This window comes from Miniopterus schreibersii (assembly GCF_964146895.1).
Source record: "Miniopterus schreibersii genome assembly, chromosome: 12".
Classification (NCBI taxonomy): Eukaryota; Metazoa; Chordata; class Mammalia; order Chiroptera; family Miniopteridae; genus Miniopterus; species Miniopterus schreibersii.
In genome coordinates, this window is record NC_138112.1 from 39,385,813 (window position 1) to 39,409,779 (window position 23,967).

At 39.6% G+C, this 23,967-nt stretch overlaps 1 protein-coding gene across 1 annotated transcript; it reads left to right on the forward strand.

The window, feature by feature from the left end:
* Window positions 1–403: 403 nt before the first annotated feature.
* NLRP14 (NLR family pyrin domain containing 14) lies at window positions 404–23,472 on the forward strand (the record flags this gene model as incomplete). The annotated part of the gene is made up of 11 exons (XM_081152937.1): window positions 404–695; window positions 1,474–1,545; window positions 4,042–5,662; window positions 8,692–8,853; window positions 11,748–11,915; window positions 13,095–13,265; window positions 13,690–13,860; window positions 15,044–15,214; window positions 17,215–17,385; window positions 22,450–22,620; window positions 23,337–23,472. The coding sequence occupies 11 exons, from the start codon at window positions 404–406 to the stop codon at window positions 23,470–23,472; spliced, it is 3,306 nt and encodes a 1,101-aa protein (XP_081009063.1).
* Between the last annotated feature and the right edge of the window lie 495 nt (window positions 23,473–23,967).

Sequence of the window (23,967 nt, forward strand, 5' to 3'; positions counted from 1 at the left end):
AGTACTTAGTAAGACCCTGTTCTGTGCCAGGTGATACATGTTCTCTGCATGATTTAATTTATTCCAATCCTCGGAGGTTGCCTCTGATATCAACACTTTGCAGAGGTGAGGCTCAGAGAGATGAATTGTCTTTTTTCCTTACAGCTCATTTGTGGTGGGGCTGGGAGTAACTCTTAGGAAGGTGGAAGATATATACAGTGTTCTATATTAGAGGAATGTTTTTATGATAGAAAATGTGTTGCAGAGGACACTAGGTCGGTACTGAGCAGAACAGAGCGGGCTTCAACACGTGTTGAATTAGTCTGTATTTTTATAGGTGTTTCCATTTCTAATCTTTTCCATAGGTCCCATTTATTTCAATTACTTTTCCCTACTGAAGGCTGAATACTGGCCCACAGACAAGATGACAGATTCTTCGTCGTCTTCCTTCTTTTCTGATTTTGGGCTGCTACTGTACCTGGAGGAGCTAAACAAAGAGGAATTAAGTAAATTCAAGTTACACCTAAAGAATGAGGCCATAGGACCCGGGTGCCACCCCATGCCCTGGGCTGATGTGAAGAAAGCCAAGCGGGAGGAGCTGGCTAACTTGATGCACAAACATTATCCAGGAGAGCAGGCTTGGGATGTGGCTCTGAAAATCTTTGGCAAGATGAACCTCAAGGAACTGTGTGACAAAGCAAAAGCAGAGATGAGCTGTGAGTGATGCTAGGGACATATCTGGGGGGAGGAAGAAGGAAGTGCCCTGGAGCCTGCTGGGATGATTCTGTGAAAGGGACTTAGAGATTAAACCGTCCTGTGGGACATAAGCTCCACAGTGGTCAAGTACATTGGGAGCTTATTGAATCATTTGAGAAACACTGAAGAAGTTGGAAAGTTTTGAGTGCTGTCACTCAGTCCACTCATTAATTGGGGGGTAATTCATCCATATGGTACCAGTTAGCATGATCAAAGCAACTGAGTGATAAGAATTATTCCATCTAATGTACCTTTGTCTAAACTACAAATAAACATATATTAGGCTAAACTTTAAGGAATTTCAAATATGTCTTAAAATCTTTGCAGAAACATGAGGAATGGGCAAAAAGCTTATTAAGGGACCTAAGCCATATGAGTATGTTTAGTCATTCCCAAGTATGAAATATTGTAGACATCTAAGATTCCTTAACTCATATTTCCTTGGAGCCACACCATACCACCGTGAGGTCAATACAGACAAGGAAATTTAGGCTTAGACTAGACCACTCACTCTATTACAGGATGGGGGCATGGCAGGAAGTCTACTTCAGTGTTGTTTGCATCACATCACTCTTCCCTCAGCTAAACTTGTGCAGTCTGAGGCTCTGTTGCTCTAGTTTCTTAAACCCAGATGGTCATAGAGTTGACCGCTGAGGAGAATTCTGGCCCCAGTTCTGCCCATTAAGAAAGCTCTCCTTGTTTTTGGTAATCTCGTAATCCTGTTGGAACCTGTTGCAGGGGCAGCCCAGACCACAGGACCAGAGGACACCAGGGCGGAAGAGGCACAAGGTGACCAGGAGGCAGTGCTGGGTGAGTAGATGGGTTTTTGTCAGATTTGGGAGGAGTTTGAGCTTTTGAAACATGATGGGGTACATCTGCCAGGGTATTTTTGTTCAACTCTTGTTAACTTCTTCTAATATCCTACCTGTACACTGATTATCATTCAAGAAGAGTCTATAAAACTGGCTCTCTGGCCAAAGTCAGACTCAGGACTAAAGAGAATGCTTTTTGGGAATGCCCAGTCAAAGGTGAAAGTCTAATGAACAAAGGTGTATTCATGTCTGTGTTTTATGGACTAATATGTCCCTGAGTTGGCAGGGACTATTTGGCTTATCACATCTGTTCCCTTCCTTTAGAAGTGATTCTGTGATTGAGTTCCAAGGGTAGTGACTGACTAATCCACATAAAATGTAATTTCTAGAACCAGGTCTTCTCAGTCTTTGTTCAGCCCCATTTCCATTCCCCCTACTTTGTTTTGAATTCTGTGTAGTTGAATTCCAGTTTATGTGAACGGAATTACAGTACAAAGAAAACGAGCAGGTGAAAAAGCTTTATTCATAACTCAGCTATGCTGGTTTCTAACAGGCCGCAGTGTTTCTTTCAAGAAGTAATTGAGGCCCTGGCCGGGTAGCTCAGTTGGTTTGAGTGTCATCCCTATACACCAAGGTTGTGGGTTTGATCTCTAGTCAGGGCACATTCAAGAAGCAACCAATGAGTGCATGAATAAGTGGACAAATCAATGTGTCTCAGTCTCTCTCTCTCTCTTTCTCTCTCCCCCTAAAAAACCAATAAATAAAATAAAGAAATAATTGAGAACCTATTTCATTCCAGGGACTAATAAATAAAAATTGCTTATTGCATTAAATGATCTAGAAGATGACTTCCCACTTGTACTTTAATTTCTGATTCAATATAAGGATGTTTATTTTTGTGGTATATATTTAAGAAACCAGGATTCTATCTTCATAGAAAGTGCCTGTCAGAAAATCTGGAAGTTAATAAAAGTAAACAAAGAAAGTAAAAATCATCCTTATAATCTCAATTTTCTTTTAACTATTGCACTTAACTAGATATTATATCATAAAAAGAAAGTGTATCTACATCCTGATACCATAAATTCTCTTGGAGGAGAATTAAGCATAATTTAGTGGGATATGAACTGTGTTAGATGTTTGTACTGAATGGAACAGAGAAAAGAATTACAGTCATGTCTCCAAGGGGGATTGGTTCCAGGACCCCCGTGGATACCAAAGTCCATGGATGCTCACGCAAGTCACTTACATAAAATAGCATAGAACAGTGCACCTTATCCACAGATTTCTAACCACAGATCAAAAATAATATTTTCTATCAACAGTTGGTTGACTCTGGATGCAAAACCCAGGGTTATGGAGAGCCAGCTGCATATTTATTGAAAAAAATCCACATATAAGTGGACCCGCGCAGTTCAAACCTGTCTTGTTCAATGGTCAACTGTATTTACTTTTAAAAATTAAATAATTACAGCTTGTGATATGTTCTATAAATGAAAAAATATACTGTGTTTTGAGAATATGTGAAAAAGAGAACTATTCTAGCATTGGGGTTCAGAGAAGGCTTTTCTCCTGAGATAGTGACATTTAATTGAGATCTAAAGATAGAATTGGGCTTAACTAAGTAAAGATGTAACTATATTTTCATTCTACTTGGACACTTGGGGATTTTTTCTTCTCTTTGTATAATTTTGTTAAGTGGTGTCACCCCAAAAAATTCAATTTAAAAATGAATAAAATAAAATGGAAAGAAAAGTTCTTTAGGCTGTGTTTCAATGTTCATTTCTATTAATGTTTTACCTGTATAAGGTGGATTATTTTGATCTGTAGCTTCAGATCTGTCTTCAGGTCCTCTCTGGCGATTATTGTTAATTGTTGCCTATGTTCTTCTTCTTTTTTTTTTTTTTTTTTGATTTCTCAGAGAAAGAGGAAAGGGCAGGGGGAAAGAGAGAAACATCCATGTAAGAGTGAAACATCAATGGGTTGCCTCCTGCACGGCCCCTACCGGGGATCCAGCCGCAAGCCTGGTATGTGCCCTGACCAGTAATCTAACCACAACCTTTCCGTGCATGGGACAGTGCCCAACCAACTGAGCCACACCTGCCAAGGCGCCTGCCTGTGTTCCTTATTAATCTGGATGTGACTCTGTTCTACACATATATCATCTTTTTTCTCTGGAGGAAAAGTACAAAGAAGAGAACATATTTCTAGAATGGATTTAATTTTTATTTTCCATCACAAATTCATTTTTCTGCATTGCCAGTTTTATTTTTTTCAGTTTCTCGTGCATGTTTTAAATCTACAGGAATATTTTTTGTTTACATTTTTTTTCTTACCTAAACCAGCTGCTCTTTTATTTCAGCCTATGTCAATCACTTCCTCTTCCTAAGTCTATGCCCACTAAGTCTATGCCCACTATTCTTAACATTGCAAAGCATAGAATTTGTTTTGATCATGTGTATCTTTGTTTTGTTCCTGCTCCATTATGACTTAGGTGACAGAACAAAATACAGAATTCAAATACAGGAAAGGTTTTGCCTCATGCGAGATAAGAAGTGTTTGCTTGGAGAACCTAAAGATTTCCGTCATGAAATTGCCGAGGAAGGTAGAGAGCTGCTGGAACATTTGTTTGATGTGGATGTCACAACCGGTGAGCAGCCGCAGACAGTGGTGCTGCAAGGGGCTGCTGGAGTTGGGAAAACCACCCTGGTGAGAAAGGCAATGTTAGATTGGGCCCAGGGCAATCTCTATCAGGAGAAGTTCACCTATGTTTTTTATCTCAATGCGAGAGAAATTAACCAGTGGAGAGAAAGAAGCTTTGTTCAAATGATATCAAATGACTGGCCCAGCACAGAAGGCCCCATTGAAAACATTATGTCCCAGCCAAATAGTCTCCTTTTTATTGTTGACAGTTTTGATGAGTTGAACTTTGCCTTCGAGGAACCTGAGTATGCACTGTGTGAGGACTGGACCCAGGTACACCCAGTGTCCTTCCTCATGAGTAGTTTGCTGCGGAAAGTGATGCTCCCCGAGTCATTCTTATTGGTGACGACAAGGCTCACAGCTTGTGAGAGACTAAAGCCCTTGCTGAAGAGTCAGCGTTCTATAGAGCTACTGGGGATGTCGGAGGATGCAAGAGAGGAGTATGTTTACCAGTTTTTTGAAGACAAGACGTGGGCCTTGCAAGTATTGAGCTTACTGAGAAACAATGAGATGCTTTTCAGCATGTGCAAAGTCCCCCTAATGTGCTGGGTCATTTGTACTTGTCTGGAGCAGCAGCTGGAGAAGGGTGGTGATGTCACACTGACTTGCAAATCCACCGTGGCTCTGTTTACGTGCTATATTTCTAGCTTGTTCACACGAGTAGATAGAAGCTCTCCTAGTCTACCCAAGCAAGCCCAACTGAGGAGCCTGTGCCACGTGGCTGCCAAAGGAGTATGGACTATGACACATGTGTTTTACAAGGCAAACCTCCGAAGGCATGGGTTATCTAAATTCGATGTCTCACTTTTCCTGGCCATGAATATTCTTCAGAAGGATACAGATTATGAAAACTGCTATGAGTTCACCCACCTACACATTCAGGAGTTTTTTGCAGCTATGTTCTATATGTTGGAAGACAGCCAGGAACCCGAGGACCATTCCTCTCAGTCTTTCGCAGACCATTCCTCTCAGTCTTTCGCAGACGTGAAGCCGTTACTTGAAAGCACTAGTTATAAAGACCCACATTTGATGCAGATGAAGTGCTTTTTGTTTGGCCTTTTGAATGAAGATCGAATAAAACAACTGGAGGAAACTTGTAACTGTATAATGTCGCTGGAGATAAAAGGGAAGATACTTCAGGAGATGGAAATATTAGGAAATAGTGACTATTTCTCATCACAGCTGGGATGTCTGGAGTTGTTTCACTGCCTGTATGAGACTCAAGACAAAGCATTTATAAGCCAGGCAATGAGCTATATCCAAAAGGTTGTCATTAACATTTGTGGGAAAATCCACTTGCTTGTGTCTTCTTTCTGCCTTAAACACTGCCGGCGTTTACGGACCATCAAGCTGTCTGTGACTGTGGTATTTGAGAAGAAGATGTTCAGTTCAAGCCTCCCGGCTGGAACTTGGTAAGTGTGTGAGGTCAGTTCCCTGGAAGTGGCCTGTGGGGGAGTGAAGGAAGCCGATTTTGTCAGGGAGAGGGGAAGAGTTATTTAGCTGAGGTCCCAGAGCCAGGGTAACCTTTCAAAGTGTCCCACCTTGAGAAAAGGAGAGCATGCACTGAAGCCCCTATTGACCAGTCACAGCTTCTGGTACAGAATGGGCAGGTCCCAACAGAGGGATTTGGCTGAGAGCTACCAGCTGTGAACACTCCCAACAACTAGGGCCTGAGTGCTTCAGTCCTCAAGGAGGGGTGAGGCATCGCCCAAATTACGCCCATTATCCTACGGAGTGTATTTACCTTGTAAAAACAATTTCTTGCTGGATGGAGTGTCCGTAGGTCGTCTGTCTAGGCTATGTTCCACTGCATTCTACTGACCTAGCTCACCTTCCCCATTGCGTAGGCATAGGTTGGCCTTTGTATGAAAGGTCTCAGCCCTTTGACACCTAACTGGGGGGAGTCAGATGCTGGTAAGAAATAGTAGGTGCTGAGTGTTTTGAAAGAGCAATCTTCAGCATTTTTATGCTGATTATTATACCCTCTCCCCTTCCTCTAGTTGCCTTTTCTGACTTTGCCCATCTAAGTCTGGAAGAAGAATTGAACTATGGAATTAGTCCTAGATTTAGCTAAAATTAATTGAGGGCTTACTATGTGGTATATAGAGTGCACAGGATGTTGACCATATCCAACTCAAGGTTGGTCAAAACCATATTTCAGTTTATTTTTATGATTACAAAACAGATTCAGGGAAGGTATTCACCTAGAAAATAAGTGTACAATCATTGATTTAAGCATACATCAAATAATAGCTAATATTTGCTTCACACATACCTGATAGTCTTCTAAATCCCAACTCATTTAGTCTCCTAAAAATCAGGTATGTAACTTGAAGGAACTCACACATCTGATTTTAAGTCCTTGGTTTTCCAACTTTACTGAAGCTGTCTCATTGCTGTTACACACAATTGCAGCATTCCTCTTATAAGAATACATACCATTCCTCTCTGAACTGTGGGAGTAGGAATTATAGGCTAGAATTCTATGACCCGCTCTTTACTATCCTTGGGAAATTGCAAATAATCTCCTTCAGTCAGTTTTCTTCATTCTGGTTTCATAGTTCTATTTTTTTAAAAAACATGATCGAACCCAGGGCATTAAAATGCGTTTTGTGCCCAATAACAAATGTTAGGAAGGCATCCTGGCCACTATATAGCCAGTCTTCATGCTACGTTCCCCTCACCTCTGTTGTAGTGTTATCTAATACTAGAGTTGGCATTGTTTCTAAAATAAAAGAGTCTGAGGACCCAGTGTTTTAAAAGGGACATTATGGGTGGCCTCAGTTTCTTCTACAACCTTACTACATTATAAACTTGAGAGCAGGATTGCTGTCTTGTTCACCATTTTATCCATAATATGTGTACATAGTAAGCACTCGAATGTTCGAATGAATAGTTTATTGCCTAGTTTTCTCAAATTTAAGACCTCAGGTGACATAGAGGCCACCACTCTGCAATGTCATTCATTCGGGTTTAAGTAAGGTATGGGGGAAACCAATGTTTATTGAATAGTGAAGGGGATCGGGATGTGCCAGCCCAAAATGTGCCGCTTTTACATAAGAATTATTTCGAGCTGAAGGCATTTGAGTTCCTGAAACCCCTTACCTGCCTAAAAGCAGAGCTTCCCAAAAGGACTCAACTGTCATAAACTCCTCCCAGGAGCAACTCTTGTCTCTTCTTGGAGACAGAAGTTGGCCCTACACCCAGACAGAACTTGTCATAACTTACCATGTCTCCCATCTAGTCTACTAAGGGTCTGTTTATCTTTCCAAAAAGTCATTTGTTTTTCACATAAGTGCCCTTTCTCCCTCCGCCTTTCCCCTGCTAAATTACTTTTTAGACCCCAAATTCTAACTACCGCTTTGACTTACCCATAACTGAATTTCTCCCATGTGTATCCGCATGTGCTAATAAAATGTGCATGCTTCTCTCTCGTTAAGCTGTCTCTTGTCAGTCTAGTTTTACAGGGCCCTGCCAGAGAACCTAGGACAGAGGGAAAAAGCCAATTCCTCTTCTACAGTACCTGTTATGTATAAGGCAACATGCCGGACTTACATATTTTTTAATATAAATAGCTACTAATTGGTAGGAGCATTTACGACATGAAACATTTGCTAAGCATTTTCTATAACTTGACTTACTGAATCTTCACAGTAATCGTAAGAAATAAATACTGTTATGTTCATGTTTTAAGATGATGAAGAAGGCAAGGCTTGCATAGGTTAGTAATGTTGCCAGAATCACCCAGTGTAGTGAATGGCAGAGTGGGGACTCAGGACTATGCTGTTCTAGAGCTTATGCTTATAATCGCTAGATTATCTTCTGTTTTATTCCTTGTTACCTTTTGTTTATAATGACTTTCTTGATAGTATGCCTAATAATTAAATTATATAGCATTTTAAAATTTACAAAGTGCTTTTGTGTACCAACTAAAGTTGACTATTAAATCTTCACAGCCCTGTGAGGGGAGATGGCCTTTCCATTTATAGATGAAAAAACTCTGAGCTCATAGAATTAATGTGACTTGCTCAAAGTAATATAGCTACTAAACGGTAGGACTGGAGTGCAAACCTGTGGTTCCCTAGTATCCGCTGTTCCTAATCTTACTCTTTGTGGTCACATATTATTTTTCTTCTTGATATTGGCTCTTCGGGTATTTGAAGACCTCTCCTGTCCTTCCTGAGACTCTTCCTTCCAAATGAAGTCTCCAGTTTTTTTTTATTTTGCATGTTGAAGGAGTGTGTTGGAGGTGGGAAAGCTATTGGGCAAATAAAGCCTCTGGAGAGCCAAGAGGAAGACTTCTGGTGGACTGTGCTTACAGCAGACCTGCACTGGATGCTCTTACCATTTTCATAGTCCACTTATTTTCACCCACTACTGTCTTCTGAGAGCTCCTGGGGTGAAACAGATTCATTGGTCTTTTCTTTTCCCAATTATGTAGGCAAAGGGATGCCTATTATTGCTGGCAAGATCTCTGTTCTGTGCTTCATACAAATGAACACTTGAGAGAATTGAACCTGTGTCATAGCAACCTCGATGACTTTGCAATGAAGGTTATTTATCAAGAACTAAGGCACCCAAACTGTAAACTACAAAAGCTATTGTAAGTGTGGCATGAGAAAATTTAATAGAGTTCCAATTTTATTTGTCCCACCTCCCACTCCTACTTATCAGGGTAAACCAACAGTGTAAAACACTAAGAACATAAACAGTGGAAACCTCTGGGAATGTGGAAACATAAGTAACCTGTTCTGGGAAAGATTGTGCAGAGCGTAGTAGCTGTTGATATGGGTTTTGGGGGCTTGATTAGGAATTTTCTAGGTGAAGAACACAGAGGTAAGGCATTGTAGGCAGGTCAACAAAGCATTTTCAAAGATAAGTTCTGGAACATACTACTTTTTCTGTTTAATTTTTTTGAATTGAGGAATAATTTATGTTCAATAAAATGCACAGATATTAAGAGTTCATTCAGTACATTGAGTTTTGACAATTGCATACACCTGTGTAACCAATACTGGAAACAAGACAAAATAATTTCATCAGCTCAGAAAGCTTTCTTGTAACGAACGCTATCAGTCTTCTCTCCCGGTCAGTCCCAAAGGCAAGCATTTTCTAACCTCTCTCACTATAGATTAGCTTTTTCTGTTCTTGGAAATCATTTAGAATGATTTATACAGTGTATATATATATATTTTTTTTTGTTTTGTTTTGTTTTTATCTTTTTCTTAACAAAATGATTTTTTTTTTAATTCATCCATGGTACCCCGGTTGGGTGGCTCAGTTGGTTATAGCATCGTCCCAATACACCAAGGTGCAGGTTCAATCCCTGGTCAGGGCACATACAAGAAGCAACCAATGAATGCATAAATAAATGGAGCAACAAATCGATCTCTCCCTCCCTCTGTTCCTTCTTTCTCCCTTTCCCCCTCCCTCCTCCCTTCCCCCTTCCTTCCCTCTCTCTCCTTCCTTCCCTCTAAAAACCAATTAAAAAATAAATAAAATTAATCCATGTTGCATGTTTCAGCAATTTCTTTTTATTGCTGATTAGCATTCCATTGTATGATAGACTACAACTTGCTCATTCATCCTCTTGTGAATAGACCTCCAGTGTCATTTTCAATTTTTTGGCTGTTAGGGACAAAGCTGCTATGAATATTTTTGTACAAATCTTGTTTTTTTTTGGGGGGGTTGTTTTGTTTTGTTTGTTTTTAAAATATATCTTTATTGATTTCAGAGAGAGGAAGGGAGAGGGAGAGAGAGAGATAGAAACATCAATGATGAGAGAGTCATTGATCGAGCCCGCAACCCGAGCATGTGCCCTGACTGGGAATCGAACCCCGATCACCTGGATCCTAGGTCGACACTCAACCGCTGAGCCACGCCTGGCTGAGCCAAATCTTGTTTTTAAAGGTGACATGTTTTCATCTCTTGGGTTAATACCTAGGAATGGAATTGCTGGTTCATAGGAGGATGTTTAACTTTTTAAGAAATTGCCAGCCAGTTCTTCAGAGTGGTTGTACCATTTCATAGTCCCACCAGCAACATGTGGAAGCTCCAGCTGCCCCTCATCCTTGCCAGCAGTTGTTATTTCAGTCTTTATCTCTTAATTTGATTCTAGATACCCTATCACTTTTTGTACATTTGCCTGTTTAATGTCTTCTTCTTGTCCATGAGCTCTCCTAGGAGCTGGAACTGAACCTGTTGTCTTCTGTTTTCAGTGCCCATCAGTGCACTTAAGGCCTAATTGGTGCTCAGCACTATGTACTGAATGTTGAACAAATGATAGATACTTGTTTCCCTTGACACTGAAGATTAACGTGGGGGTTTTTTTTTGGGGGGGGGGCAGGCTTCCCTTCAAATATTTTCCTTAGAATCTCAGTGTTTTTAGTGAGATCTGACTTTAGATTTTAAGTAACTAGATTAGGTCTGGACTTGCATAATGTGGTAGGAAACTGCATATATGTTTTATGATGAAGGGGTTCTTGGAAGTCTATTTTGCTCACCCCCAAATATCTTCCCACATTGTCCCTTTGATGAATGTCGCCAATCTAAATCCTAACAATTGCTAATGCCATCTTTTGGGTTAGATAGCTTCCTCTTTTAGAATTCGAATGTACCTTGGTTGGGGGGGGGGGGGGCGGGGTGACACCCTGAAGGCAGCTCCTAGCCTTTCCCACCTTGGTGTGGCTTTACTTACTCAAGTTCCATTTCCCTAACAAGGGAGGCTGTACTTTTAATCTTATATTTAGTGAGTGCATTAGGCATTTCATTAGATGGTGATGGTTAGTGCTTAAAATGGTAAAAGCTTTGCTTTCTTGTGCTTGGCTGGAAGGGGTGTGAAGGTGAAGGTTAAGTAGTGGGCAAAAGGGACGAAGGGAGGTTTTGAACAGTTAGTGAGCAGTGTGAACGTGCTGGGCATTTGGGGCTCACAGAGGCATTACAGAACTAGATACAGCAACAGTGAATTAGGAGATAGGAAATCAGAAGCAAAATAGGCGATCTAACTCCCTCCATGTTTTGCTTTGGGCTGCCTGTGAGATGGTAGGGCATATTTTGCAATAATGTTTTGCGAATGATGCACATTAAACAGTTGATACTAACGGTGAACTCACCTCAGATTATTTAAAGGATTAAATGCCATGAATTAATGTTGTAATTGCAGTATTTAGAATAGTCCCAATAATTATTAATAGTTATTCCCGGGGTTAAGAGTTCAAAAACTCCTCTTCTGCTTTTTCTGATGTTATTACCTTCTTTTCTTTCAAGGTCAAAAAAAGTTGAGAGTATCAGTTGTCAGGATATCATGGACACCTAACTTGTAACCCAGTTGTTTTTCTAAGCAACATCTGAAACTTGGATTTATGACCTGACCTGGAATACGAGAATCCCAGAGTAGGATAAGAGATGGCAGGAATATTTAGATAATATCTAAGATTTTGGTTTGAAAAGACAAAAGAGATGATTTTGTGATCCCTCCTGCATATTTTTCTCCTGAAGGTTGAGATTTCTTTCTTTCCCTGATGGTTGTCAGAATATCGCTAGTTGTTTGACTCACAACCAGAATCTGCTGCATCTCGACCTGAAAGGAAGTGATATAGGGGACAGTGGAGTGAAGTCCTTATGTGAAGCCTTAAGACACCCAGACTGTAGACTACAGAATCTGAGGTAAGTCAGAGTAGGTAGCTTAAAGAACAGAAATTTATTTCTCACAGTTGTGGAGGCTAGAAGTTCAAAATCAGGGCGCTGGCAGCATTGGTTTCTGGCGAGGCTTCTCTCCCTGGCTTGCAGACGGCTGCCCTCTCACTGTCCTCGCATGGCCATTGGTGTGTTTGCACATTCCTAGTGTATTCTCTTCCTGTGAAACACCAGTCCTACTGGGTGAAGGGTTCACTCTTGATTCACTCATTTAACCTAATTACCTCTTTAAAGGCCCTGTCTCCAAATACAGTCACATTGGGAATTAGGGCTTCAACATATGAAGTTTGGGGCGCATTACTCAGTCCATAGCACTTCTCAGGCCAAGTTGAGGTTTTTCAGCCTTAAGCCATGTTCTAGGTCATCCATTGAGGTCTAAGCCTGTTCCTACCTCCGTAGGCCCTGATTTTGATGAAGAGAACCAATTCCCAAGGGACTCGAGTTAATAAGTCCTTGCCTAAAATAACAAAAACAACTCCACGTTCCAGGAGCACTGCTGCCACCAGACTCTTCTTACAAATAGCTGGCTGGAATCAGGCCCAGCCATGCCCCAAGACAGGTGGCCTCTAAATGAGAGTCACTAAAAGTAGGGGCTCTACATGCACTTCTTTCCTCCTTCTGCTTCTTTTACATTATTTTTAGAAACTTACTTCTGATTTACTTGTTTTCACTCTTAAGGACTGGATTCCTCAGAAAGCGTGGGTTCCCACTTGTAAATGAGCTCTTGGAAGACAGTAGTGGGAGTCACAGCTTTTGCTCCTGATTTCCTGCCCATCTGTTTCAGAAATCAGAGTATAAGGATGCAGCCCTCCTTCAGTCCACCTTCATCCATGTTGTAGCTAAGGACATTCCTCCCGGATTAAAAAATGATGATCATTTAAAAATATTTTTGAATGTTTTCATACGTATTTTCAAAGGCAATTGGAGACATGGGGATGGAAAAGACAGGCTTCCCACCCTCCCCTTCCTAACACTGTCAGAGCCTTGTGATTGAATTAAACTCTTATTCTATGTAGGTTAGCTGTATTCTCAAAAAAGGTCCCAAAGACCCCGATAGATTCATGTGACCGGATGCTCTGGCTGGCTGAGGGGGGGTTATAATTCTTCTCTGAGGAGGGGTCATTTCTATTTTTCTGTATTGTTTTCCAGCTTGGAATCCTGTGACCTAACTACACTTTGTTGTCTGAACATCTCCAAGACTCTTGTCAGAAGCCAGAACCTGGTATTTCTGAATCTGTCAACTAATAATCTATTGGATGACGGAGTGAAGCTGTTGTGTGAGGCCTTAAGACATCCAAAGTGTTACCTAGAGAGACTGTCGTGAGTCTTTTTGCTTTGTTTACTGTAGTGTCATTTTGTTCAGTCTTATATAGCTTAGTTGTGATGTGAATGGGCAGACTGCCTGGGCCTTGATACCAAATGGCTCACTTATCAGTCGTGGGTGAGCTCCTCCTTTTCTCCCCCCACTGCCCTTCCTCTTTTATTTGACTATTTTAGACACTTCTTCTCTTCATGACTGACCTTTTTATTTTATTTTTTCCCCAGGCTTCTCCTCTCCCCTCCTGTTTTTTGTTTCATTGCACCCTGTACACAGCTGGAATGGAATCCGTAATTTAAGTAGCTTTGATGAGGTTGAGTCTGTAGTTGAGATGTAGGAGTCGTAAATACCAGCTAACTTCCTTGTGAAGGAGAAGCATGAACTTTGGGATTTGACTATCCCTTCCCATCTGTGTTTCTCCTTCAGCTTAGAAAGCTGTGGCCTCACAGTAGCTGGTTGCGAGGATCTCTCTTTGGCCCTCATCAGCAACAAGAGGCTGACACATTTGTGCTTGGCGGACAACATCTTGGGAGACGATGGAGTGAAGTTAATGAGTGATGTCTTGAAACATCCGCAGTGCACTCTACAGAGCCTTGTGTAAGTGAATGCTAGTTTTCAGCCTTCTAAAGGAAGATAATATGAACACATTCTGTCCCTTGCTGTCTCCCTACTGTTGACTTGAATGATAATGAAGCAGATGAGGATGATGATATTAATAGCTGCCATTTCTTGTGTCCTTACTGTGTGCTGGGCCTTGTGCTAATTTTTTTTTAACCTGCACAAAATTACCTGTTGGTATCAAATTGGCAACCTGAGTTCCGAGTGCCTCATTGTACAGGTGAGGAATGTGAGGCTTAGAAAGATTATGCAACTTACCCGAAGCTCAATTTTTATATCCTCACTGGGTATCTGCAGTCCTTCTGATCAATGTTAATTAGATCATTGAAAATAACTTTAAAAAGGACTTGATGTTGAGCATCTTCTCTAATGTATTCTAGGAATTGTCTCTTCATAGGCTCAGTTTTCTTCTGGATGCTTTCTTTATGTTATATATTATGGTTACTAATATCTCAAATAAACTATTACAATCATATTTTATGTATTGTAAATAATTTACCTAGCATGTTGCTGTATTTCTAATTTTCTTTATGATCATTTTTAGAATATAAAATTTTTGCGAGGTTTAGTTACCTTCCCCCTCATGATTTCTAGAAGTTTGTCATAATAGGGAATACCTTTCTTTTTAAAAAATCCACTTGTGTCATCTTTTTCATACTCTTTATGGTTTAATTTTTAACATTTAAATGTTAAAGTATTCCAAATTAAATTTGTTATAAGGCTTAAACTTATTTTCCCATCAGATCTGTTGTCCCCAAATCATTTATAGTGTAATATATCTTCTCCCTACTGATTGGAAATGCCACTTTTATTATGTACAGAAAGTACTTATTTATTGTGATTGCTCCCATTCTATTCCATATGCCTGCTCCTCTGGGCCATGTAGCTACTTCTGCAAGAGGGTACTATATTTATATGCAATGTAATAAGATTAAAATTTTATTTATAGTAATAAAAATTCTGAAGAGCATGAATCCAGTTTGTAGCTGAATTTGGTGCAAACCTTTGTTTCCCAAGTAAGACAGCCGAAGAGGCAATGAGGGAAGAGGCTATTTGACCTGAGATGTAGACGGGGACCATAGCATGAAATCTTTTCAAAGATATAAACCTCTGGCAGTGGAGCAGTGATTCCATTTTTCCTCACATTGTCCTTCCTGTGTAGGCTGCGACGATGCCATTTCACTTCAGTTAGCAGTGAACATCTGTCATCTTCCCTGCTAAGCAACAAGAGCCTGACACATCTGGATCTGGGGTCAAACTGGCTACAAGATGATGGAGTAAAGCTTCTGTGTGATGTCTTTCGGCATCCAAGCTGTAATCTTCAGGACCTGGAGTAGGTCTTCTTTGACCTTAGTTTTGTGTAGCTTTATCTACTGTAGGGGAGGTATGGAAAGAGAGGCTGAGAGCAGAGTATCTAGGATATATGGCTGATTCCCTTTCTCCCATTCTGCCCAAGACTGGGGCAGTGTGTTCCTCCTATTTTTATAAACGATTAATACAGTAATTACAGTCAACTTGCCTCAGGTAAGGCGGACCAGAGCCATCAGGCTGAACAGTAGCCTCTTTATTTTTCCCTTGGTTGTGCCCCAGTAACTCTACTATGTCCTTTACCCTACATCCATGAAGCTTAAGTTATGCTCCACCAGTTTTTCTTTCTTAAATTTGGTTTTATAATTGGGCCAACTTTTAAAAAAAACTGCGAAGGGAATTCTTAAAACTATCCAATAATCCAGTCATTCCTTAACAGCAACCATGTTTATCCTTACGTGGTTCTCTCTTACTCTGTGAATAGGTACACATACCTGTACATGACATGTGTATGTGTAATTGTGATTACTGTGTAGATGTGACTGAAGCTTCCTTTTCGTGTGATAGTATTTCAGAAACATATTCCAATAGTTACATACAATTATCTTACTTTAATGGTGGCACAGTATTTAACATTTCATTATATAAATACTGTGGCTAGAGTGAAGCAAGATATAGGTGTCACCTAGCAGTCTCAGTTTACTTTCCCACTAGGGCCTCCCTTGGGACTGACTAGTAGTCTGGATGAGTCATGAAGGGTCTAATCTCAGCGTTGTTAATTTAGAACTATAAATTCAAGATTGGTGGTGTACCCAGAGGTGTTTGGCTTGACTGGACTGACTCATGATAACCAAATTTCCAAACAAGTTTAATAGTCAATTGTCACATCTGTAAACATTGAAGTGATTGAACTCTTGGGTCCAACAAGCACATATACCTCCTTTAGGAAAATGTATATTATATGGATTACAATGTGATTCTCTGGAGTTTCCTTGATGATTATTCCAATTGGAAGATAAAATTTTGCTTAATGGAAATTATCATTAAATCCAATGCCTTCATTTCAGCTACAGAGATATAATTTCTAAGCGACGGGTACACACAGGATATTTGCTTAGCCCAGTTTCTCTCCTGAGCATTGCTGGTGCTTTCTTAGCTACCTCCACAGTCTCTGGAGGCTATGCGAATTCTCTCAACCAGAGTTTACAACAAATATGAGCTAGATGCTGAGGGGACTAAAGGTTATTACTGAGGCGGTGCTCTTGTCCTCAAGTAACTCACAAAATGCTGAGAGTAGGGAAATAAATGCTGAGTCTAACCTATTGCATATTTTGTTATAAGGGTATAGCGAGAGTTTCAAGGAGCAAGGAGAGGAACGGAGGAGACCGAGTCACGTTAGGCTTGAAAGATGTAGAGGATTTTGTTCTGTGGAGATAACCCAGGCAGAAGGAAAGAAGAGAGAAAAGAAGGAGAATGGGGATGGAAGTGGTATATCTGGAAAACAATAGATTGTGTGGTTGGAGGATAGAATGGGGACAAAAGAGAAAGGGAATGCTTGAGGCCAGATTTTAAGTGCTCTTGAATGTCCTACAAAAGACATGAAAGAAATATCTTCTTATATGTGCCTTCTTGATTTTTTGGAGATAACGCTTTGAGATAGATTCCTGGAAAGCATTTTTATATCAATAATATATTGGAAACTGAAAGTGTAGACATCAGTGGCTTCCTTGGGAAAGCTTACAATATTTTTTTTAGTATTGGTAGGAGTAAGTGTTTATAGCCTTGATTTGGGAGTCTTGATAGGTAACGACTTGTTTGTGGGAGAAAGCAGTTTACCCACTGTTGCTTTCTGCTTACTAAGAAATCCACCTGTTTCTACTGGCAATGTTAGACCTTCTGTTGTGCATCCTGGATTATAGGTAGAACAGGGTCAGGATAAGCTCAGATACATGGGAATCTCTCCCAGGAATAAACTAAGTAAGCCTCACAGCCAAAGGTCTCAGTTTTCTTTTGTATTTCTTACAGACTGATGGGTTGTGTTCTCACCAGTGCCTGTTGTCTGGATCTAGCTTCTGCTATTCTGAACAACCCAAATCTGCGGAGCCTGGACCTCGGGAACAATGACTTGCAGGATGATGGAGTCAAAACTCTGTGTGAAGCTTTGAGACATCCAAACTGTAATATTCAGAGGCTTGGGTGAGTTCCATTTTCCATTAGGAAAATGATAGCTATTTGGTGGCTAGTATAGCTAGAAGAAATTTAGTATATGGAGAGAGGATGGAAAATGAATGGGGTTAGAAGGTAAGTTACTCTCAGAAATGAGAATCTGAATTTCAAATATATGGATCAATGTGTACTGTATATTGTTAGTATGGGCACTGTATTTCACATTTCTCAGTACCTTGGATAGGGTATGTATTAAGTAAAGGGTACTTAATTTAGGTCTTCCGCATTCTGTCATCCCTCAGATATCCCATCTGGCCTTGCACTAATTATTCTTATTAAATCAGATATTTTATTAATCATCTATCTAGAAAAATGCTCTCAAGGAGCTTGCAACCTAATAAAATCTTATCCTATGTTCTGAATACTTATGTTCAATCAGATATTGTTTAGATTTTTATTTTCTTTTTAAAAAGTTGAACTAATATTGGAGAGTACATTTTTACTCATACAGCATGAATTATTGACTTCTAGGTCAAAAATTTTGCTTTACATGTGGGAACCTCAGACACTATGATATGTCTCCCTGAATCTTCCAAGAAAGTGTTGCATTTTCCCATGTTTCCATTGACTGTTTATATGTTTTTATCACAGCAATGATGATGATGTAACTGTTGGGTCTGAAATTTAATCCTACTTACCACCTAATAAGTTAGCCTCTTTCTGTCTCATGGATGCAGGCAGGAGACATAGAAGCCTATCAGCGACAGAGGACTTTATTGCAGCACAGCCATACAAGCATGAGGCATGTTTGTGTCAGTTTCCCTTGTGTCCTAAGTCCCACAGGGTTGCTGTGGAGGGCTCCGATAGGTGCACATGCAGTAGGTTGCATCCCAAGAGAGGAACATTGAGTTCGGGGACTCATCGTTTTATAGCGAGCAGGGAGCAAGCCTGCTCTTTGTCATGAAAGGGCAGACATGACCTCATCCCTCACGGTTGCTCATTGCACATGTATCCAAGGAAACGGCCCAGGTAAAGAGTTGGCAGGGGCTTGCATTTTTGTCAGAAAACATGTAGGAGGGCAAAAGAATGCCTCCCAACAATACCCATTCCTTTTTTCTACACAATACAATCTTGGCTTCTGGTATATTTTCACAAGGACGTGCCACTCCATTGGCCATTCACAACTGCTGAAAATACACTTAGGAAATATGTAGGGTGGATTAGAAAAACATCAAGCAAAAGAAGAATGAGTTTTAAAAGATTAAAGACAGTTACAAATAAGGAAGACCGACAAAAGAGATCCACAATAAGCATAATTAAAGATCCTGGAAAAAAAATACTGGACAAATAGATAAGCAAAAATTAAAGATAGGAAGCCCTACTCCCCAAAAGAGCACAATCTACAGATTAAAAGGGCATACCATTTCCCCAGAAAAATATTAATAATAAAAGTCAACACAGGACAATTTGTTGGACCTACAGACATCCAGGCCTAAATAAAAGTATTTTTAACAAATAAGGACACTGAAGGGGAAGAATCCGCTGTTTTCAGACTTTTCTACAATTAGTTTCAATGCTAGTCGGCAGTGGACTCTCTGGAAAACTCTCAGAGGAAGGATGACCAAAATACTATGAACACAGCCAAGCAGTCATTCAAGTCATTCAGCAGCTGTGAAAATACACTTGTCTACTTCTAATGTGACTTTCATCCTATAATTTTAAATTTTCTCTTGTTATTTTTAAGCTCTGCCAAATCATATCTTAAACATTTTCATTATGAACTATAAAATACGGAAAAGTGAATAAAACTAATATTTTTAAAATAAAAAAATGTATGTAACCGCACCCAGGTCAGGAAATTGAATTTTCCCAGCTAACTGAATTCCCCTTGGTCATTCCTTCGAAACCACAACTTTTTCCCTTCTCCCCAAGAAGCAGCCATTATCCTGACTTTATGGCAGTCATTCATTTGTTTTCCTGTACAGTGAACCATGAGTGTATTTAAATTTTGCCTGATTTTAAACTTATGGAATCAGACTTTATGTATTCTTCTGTGTTCATGGTTTTTGTTTTGGAGGGGTTTTTGCTTAATATTGATTGTAAGAGTCATTCAGTTGCTTCATGTAGCTGTAGTTAATTCACTTTTATTACTATAAAAGATCTCAATGAATGACCACACAAGAAAATAGAATAACCATTAATTTCAGGTGAACTTGTGGGCTGTTTTCATTTCTTTTATTTTATGACTTAGTGATGCTATAAATATTTTATTATTATTTTTTTAATCCTTACTTGAGGATATTTTTTCCATTGCTTTTCAGTGAGAGTGGGAGGGGTGGGGGCAGAGGGAGGGAGGGAGAGACAGAGACAGAGACAGAGACAGAGAGAGAAAGAAACATTGATGTGAGAGAGGCATATCGATTGGTTCCTTCATGCACCTTCCCTGACCGGGCTGGGGATCGAGCCTGCAACTGAGGTACCTGCCCTTGGTCAGACTCGAACCCGGGACCCTTCAGTCCACGGGCTGACGCTCTAACCATTGAGCAAACCCAGCTAGGGCTATGCTATACATATTTTAATACATAAATGCTACATACACATTTATCTCGAGTAAATAATGAGGAATGGACTTATATTATGGGGGAATATAGGTCTTCAAATGTATCAGACGTCAAAAGGATTCCACCAATTCATTTTGCCACTGCCAGTGTGTGAGTTCCTATTGCTCCCTCTTCTTGCCAGCTTTGTCAGGCTTAATCTTTAAATTTTAGCCGGTCAGCTGTGTGTTTTGGCATATGATTGTGCAAGATTGGAATTCTTTCTTTTTTGAGCTTTGTAGAAATTTCTGGTGAAGCTATATGATCTGAAGCTTCCTTTGTGTGGTGACTCCTTTGACTTTTGATTCAATTTTTTAAATAATTATACATTTATGTGGGTTTTCTCTTATTGAATAATCTTGGTAATAGTATTCCTGTGCTTTTGTCTACTCATCTAAAACATAAAACTTATTGCCAAGTGTCTAATATTATTATCTGCTTAATTTCTGAACCATCTCTAGTGATTTAGATATCTAGTGCTGTTTCATTAATTATTGCTTCTTTTATTTCTTCAACTTTGGTTGAGTTTATTTCACCATTCTTTTTCTAAATTCCTGAATTGGATGCTTAGCTCATAAATATTTCTTCTTTTCCAACACAGACTCAAGGTTACGATTTTCCTTTAAATCACTGTATTAACTTCATCCTCCACCTTTTGCTATTATGTGAAGTGTTGTCATTATTTTTTAGTCTGAAATATTTGACTGCCCTTATGATTTTTTTCTTCAACCAATGGATTATCTTAAAGTATATTCCTTGATTTTCAGACAGAAGAGCAGTTTCTTGTTATCTTTTTATACTTACTCTCTGGCATTACAGTCTGAGAACATACATGGTTTCAGTTCTTTGAAATATGACATTTGCTTCATGGCCTAGTATATAGTCAGTTTTCATATGTGCTCCATAGTGTGCTATGAAGAGCCATTGGTTGCAGTAATTCATATCAGTTACGATTGTTACTCCTACTATTCAGATCATCTATATTTGTAGTGTTTTTTCCCCCAGATAATTCAATTACTGTGAAAAATATTAAAAATCACCCTTATAATTGCAGATTTATTTTTCATTTTGTAGTTGTTAGTTTTTGTTTTCTGTATTTTTTCATTGAATTTATTGGGGTGACATTGGTTCACAAAACTATACAGATTTCAAGTGTTCAACTCAATAAAACATCATTGGCACACTGCATCGTGTGCCCATCGCCCAGCAAAGTTTCTTTCTGTCCCCATTCCTCCCACCCCCGCACTTTGCCCGCCTCCACCTACCCCCACTGTCCTTTCCCTCTGTCTGTCACCACACGGTTGTCTGTGCCTGTGTGTTATGCATGTTTTTTGGCTAATCTCTTCACCTTCTTTCCTTCAGCCCCCCAACCCCCTCCCCTCTGCCAGCTGTCAGTCTGTTTCATGTATCTGTGCCTGTTTCTATTCTGTTGTTAGTTTATTTTGCTCATTAGATTCCACGTATAAATGAAATCATGTGGTACTTGTCTTTCTCTGACTGGCTTATTTCATTTAGCATAATGCTCTCCATCCATGCTGTCTCAGAAGGTAAGATTTTCTTCTGTTTTACTGCTGCGTAGTATTCCATTGTGTAAATGTACCGCAGATTTTTTGACTGTTATTAGTGATTACAAACTTAGAATGATTGTTTCCTGATAAATTCTTGATAATCTTTTATGTCTTATACTTTTTACCATAAGATTTATTTTGTGTGATATTTGTGTACTTTGTGTCATTATCAGTGGCGGGACTATTGTTCCACTCTGTTAATGTGTGTTCCATGTGGCAGCCACTTAAAAAAATATTTTTTATACTCAGTTTCTATATAGGCACTCAGTTGTTGAATGACTACATAAACATTAAGGTGAAAATTAGATTTAAATGAGTTGGCTGGGGGAATCATCAGGTACAGAAGATTGAGTTTAACATATTCCCTTAGTCCATGGTATTGTATCATCTTTGGCTTACGCAAGGGCCCATTGATCGTTGTTTGGTTAGTTGGTTAATGTATCTCCACTAACCATCCTCCTTTCCACCTGTAGGCAACTGACCTAATATGTTTGAAATTTGCCATAGAATTGTGTGTATCCTTGTAAAAGATGTGATGAAGTTTTTTGGTGCATGCATTTTTATTTGCATAAATGGCATGGTGCTAGGGATCTCATTATGTACCTTGACTTTTAAACAATGCCGTATTTCTAAGATCTAGTTATGTTATAATTTTAATATGTTATAATTTTAATGCTGTTCAAGGATACAACTGCTTTATACCCTGGACCATAATTATGAATTCATAATTCATGATATTGGAAACGATATGTTCAGCCTATAAATATCTAAAATAATAAATATTATAAGTACTTATATTCCTTGAATTTCCCCTAATTGTGCTCATTTTTTTTAAGCTTCTAGAGTATCCTATATTCCCAGATCTCTTGTGTGCTTGCCGTCTGTCATGGGATAAAGTTAATTTTATCTGCAGTCTCTCTTCCCTGCAGGCTGGAATACTGTGGTTTGACCTCTCTCTGTTGTCAGGATCTCTCCTTTACTCTTAGCAGCAACCAAAGACTGATAAAAATAAACCTGACACAGAATACCTTAGGCTGTGAAGGAATTGCAAAGTTATGTGAAGTCTTGAGGTCTCCTGAATGTAAACTACAAGTTCTAGGGTAAGTCTTCATTGACTTCTTAGGAAGAAAATTTTCTGAAATAAGAAACTGGGGGAGCGACTCATTTATTGCAAGCCTCAGGATTAACCTGATTGTGGGTTCTTGGGTATTTTCTAGGCCTTTATTTGTTTTTCTCTCATAGAACAGTAAATTTTGAGAGACATAAAGTAGCATAGTGGTTAAGAGCCATGAACTCTAGAGCCAGGCTACCTGAGTTTATTGCCACTTACTAGATATTTGAACTTGTGCTAGTCCCCAATCTCTGTGTTTTCGTTACCTTATCTGTAAAAGGGGTGAAATGATAATATTTATGCATAGGCTTATTATAAGGATTGATCACCTGAGTCAATAGAGGTGGTCTTTAAAACAGTGCCTAACATACAATAAACAGTGTATGTGTTAGCTGTTTTCATCATCATCAGTATTACTATTTTGCTTAAGTAAAAAAAAGGCTATCGGAGGATCCTTTTAAATTTTAATCTAGTTCTCTCTTTCTCTTCTATATTCCATTTTCCTTCAACTGCAGTATCCCCTTCAGCATATCCCTGTTTCCTTTTCTACACCTCAGCCATGTTAATATTCTCTCTCTACTGTAAAAGAATAGCCGTCCCGTGTCCCCCCCCCCCCCCCCCCCGCCATTGACATAAATTTTCCTGAGAAAATAAAGGGCTGTGGGGAAATTGAGTGCAAAAAGAGATGTCCCCTTGTTTTCTCAGGTTGTGGAAAGAGGCATTTGATGAGGAAGCCCAGAAGCTGCTGGAAGCTGTGGGAGTTTGCAATCCACACCTACTCATTAAGCATGATCGTAATGATCAGAACGAAGAAGATGGTTCCTGGTGGCAGTGTTTCTGATGTGAAGAACTTGACATTCTTTGAAAATGTAAAAGAAAGACCTCAGAGTGACAAGGCCTGGGGCTCTCAGCTTTAGAGACTCTGTGCCCAGACATATGGCATTTGATGTTAGGTATAGGTTAATCACTTCTCTGGCAAATGTCTGTTCTACTTCACATAGGAGTTTGAGAAGCTAAAATAAAATGAAAAGCATAAAGCCCTGTGAAAACTGTACTATGATGATTTTAATTGGATGTAGAGCTTAAGAATCCAGATGTGAGAAGCCTAGAAACAAGTCTAGAGGATGGGGCCGGGGAAGAGCACCTTGTTTCCTCTCTCCATCCCCACAGCCATGCTCAGTTCATAGCCTCACTGTCTCTGCTACATTTCATTTAATGCTTTTCTGTGTGTGTTCTTGGGACCACTCGTGTCAGAATCACTTGGATGTTTCTTAAAATGTAGATTCCTGAGCCCCATATTAGACTTACTCAATCAGAATATCTGGGTGAGGACCCT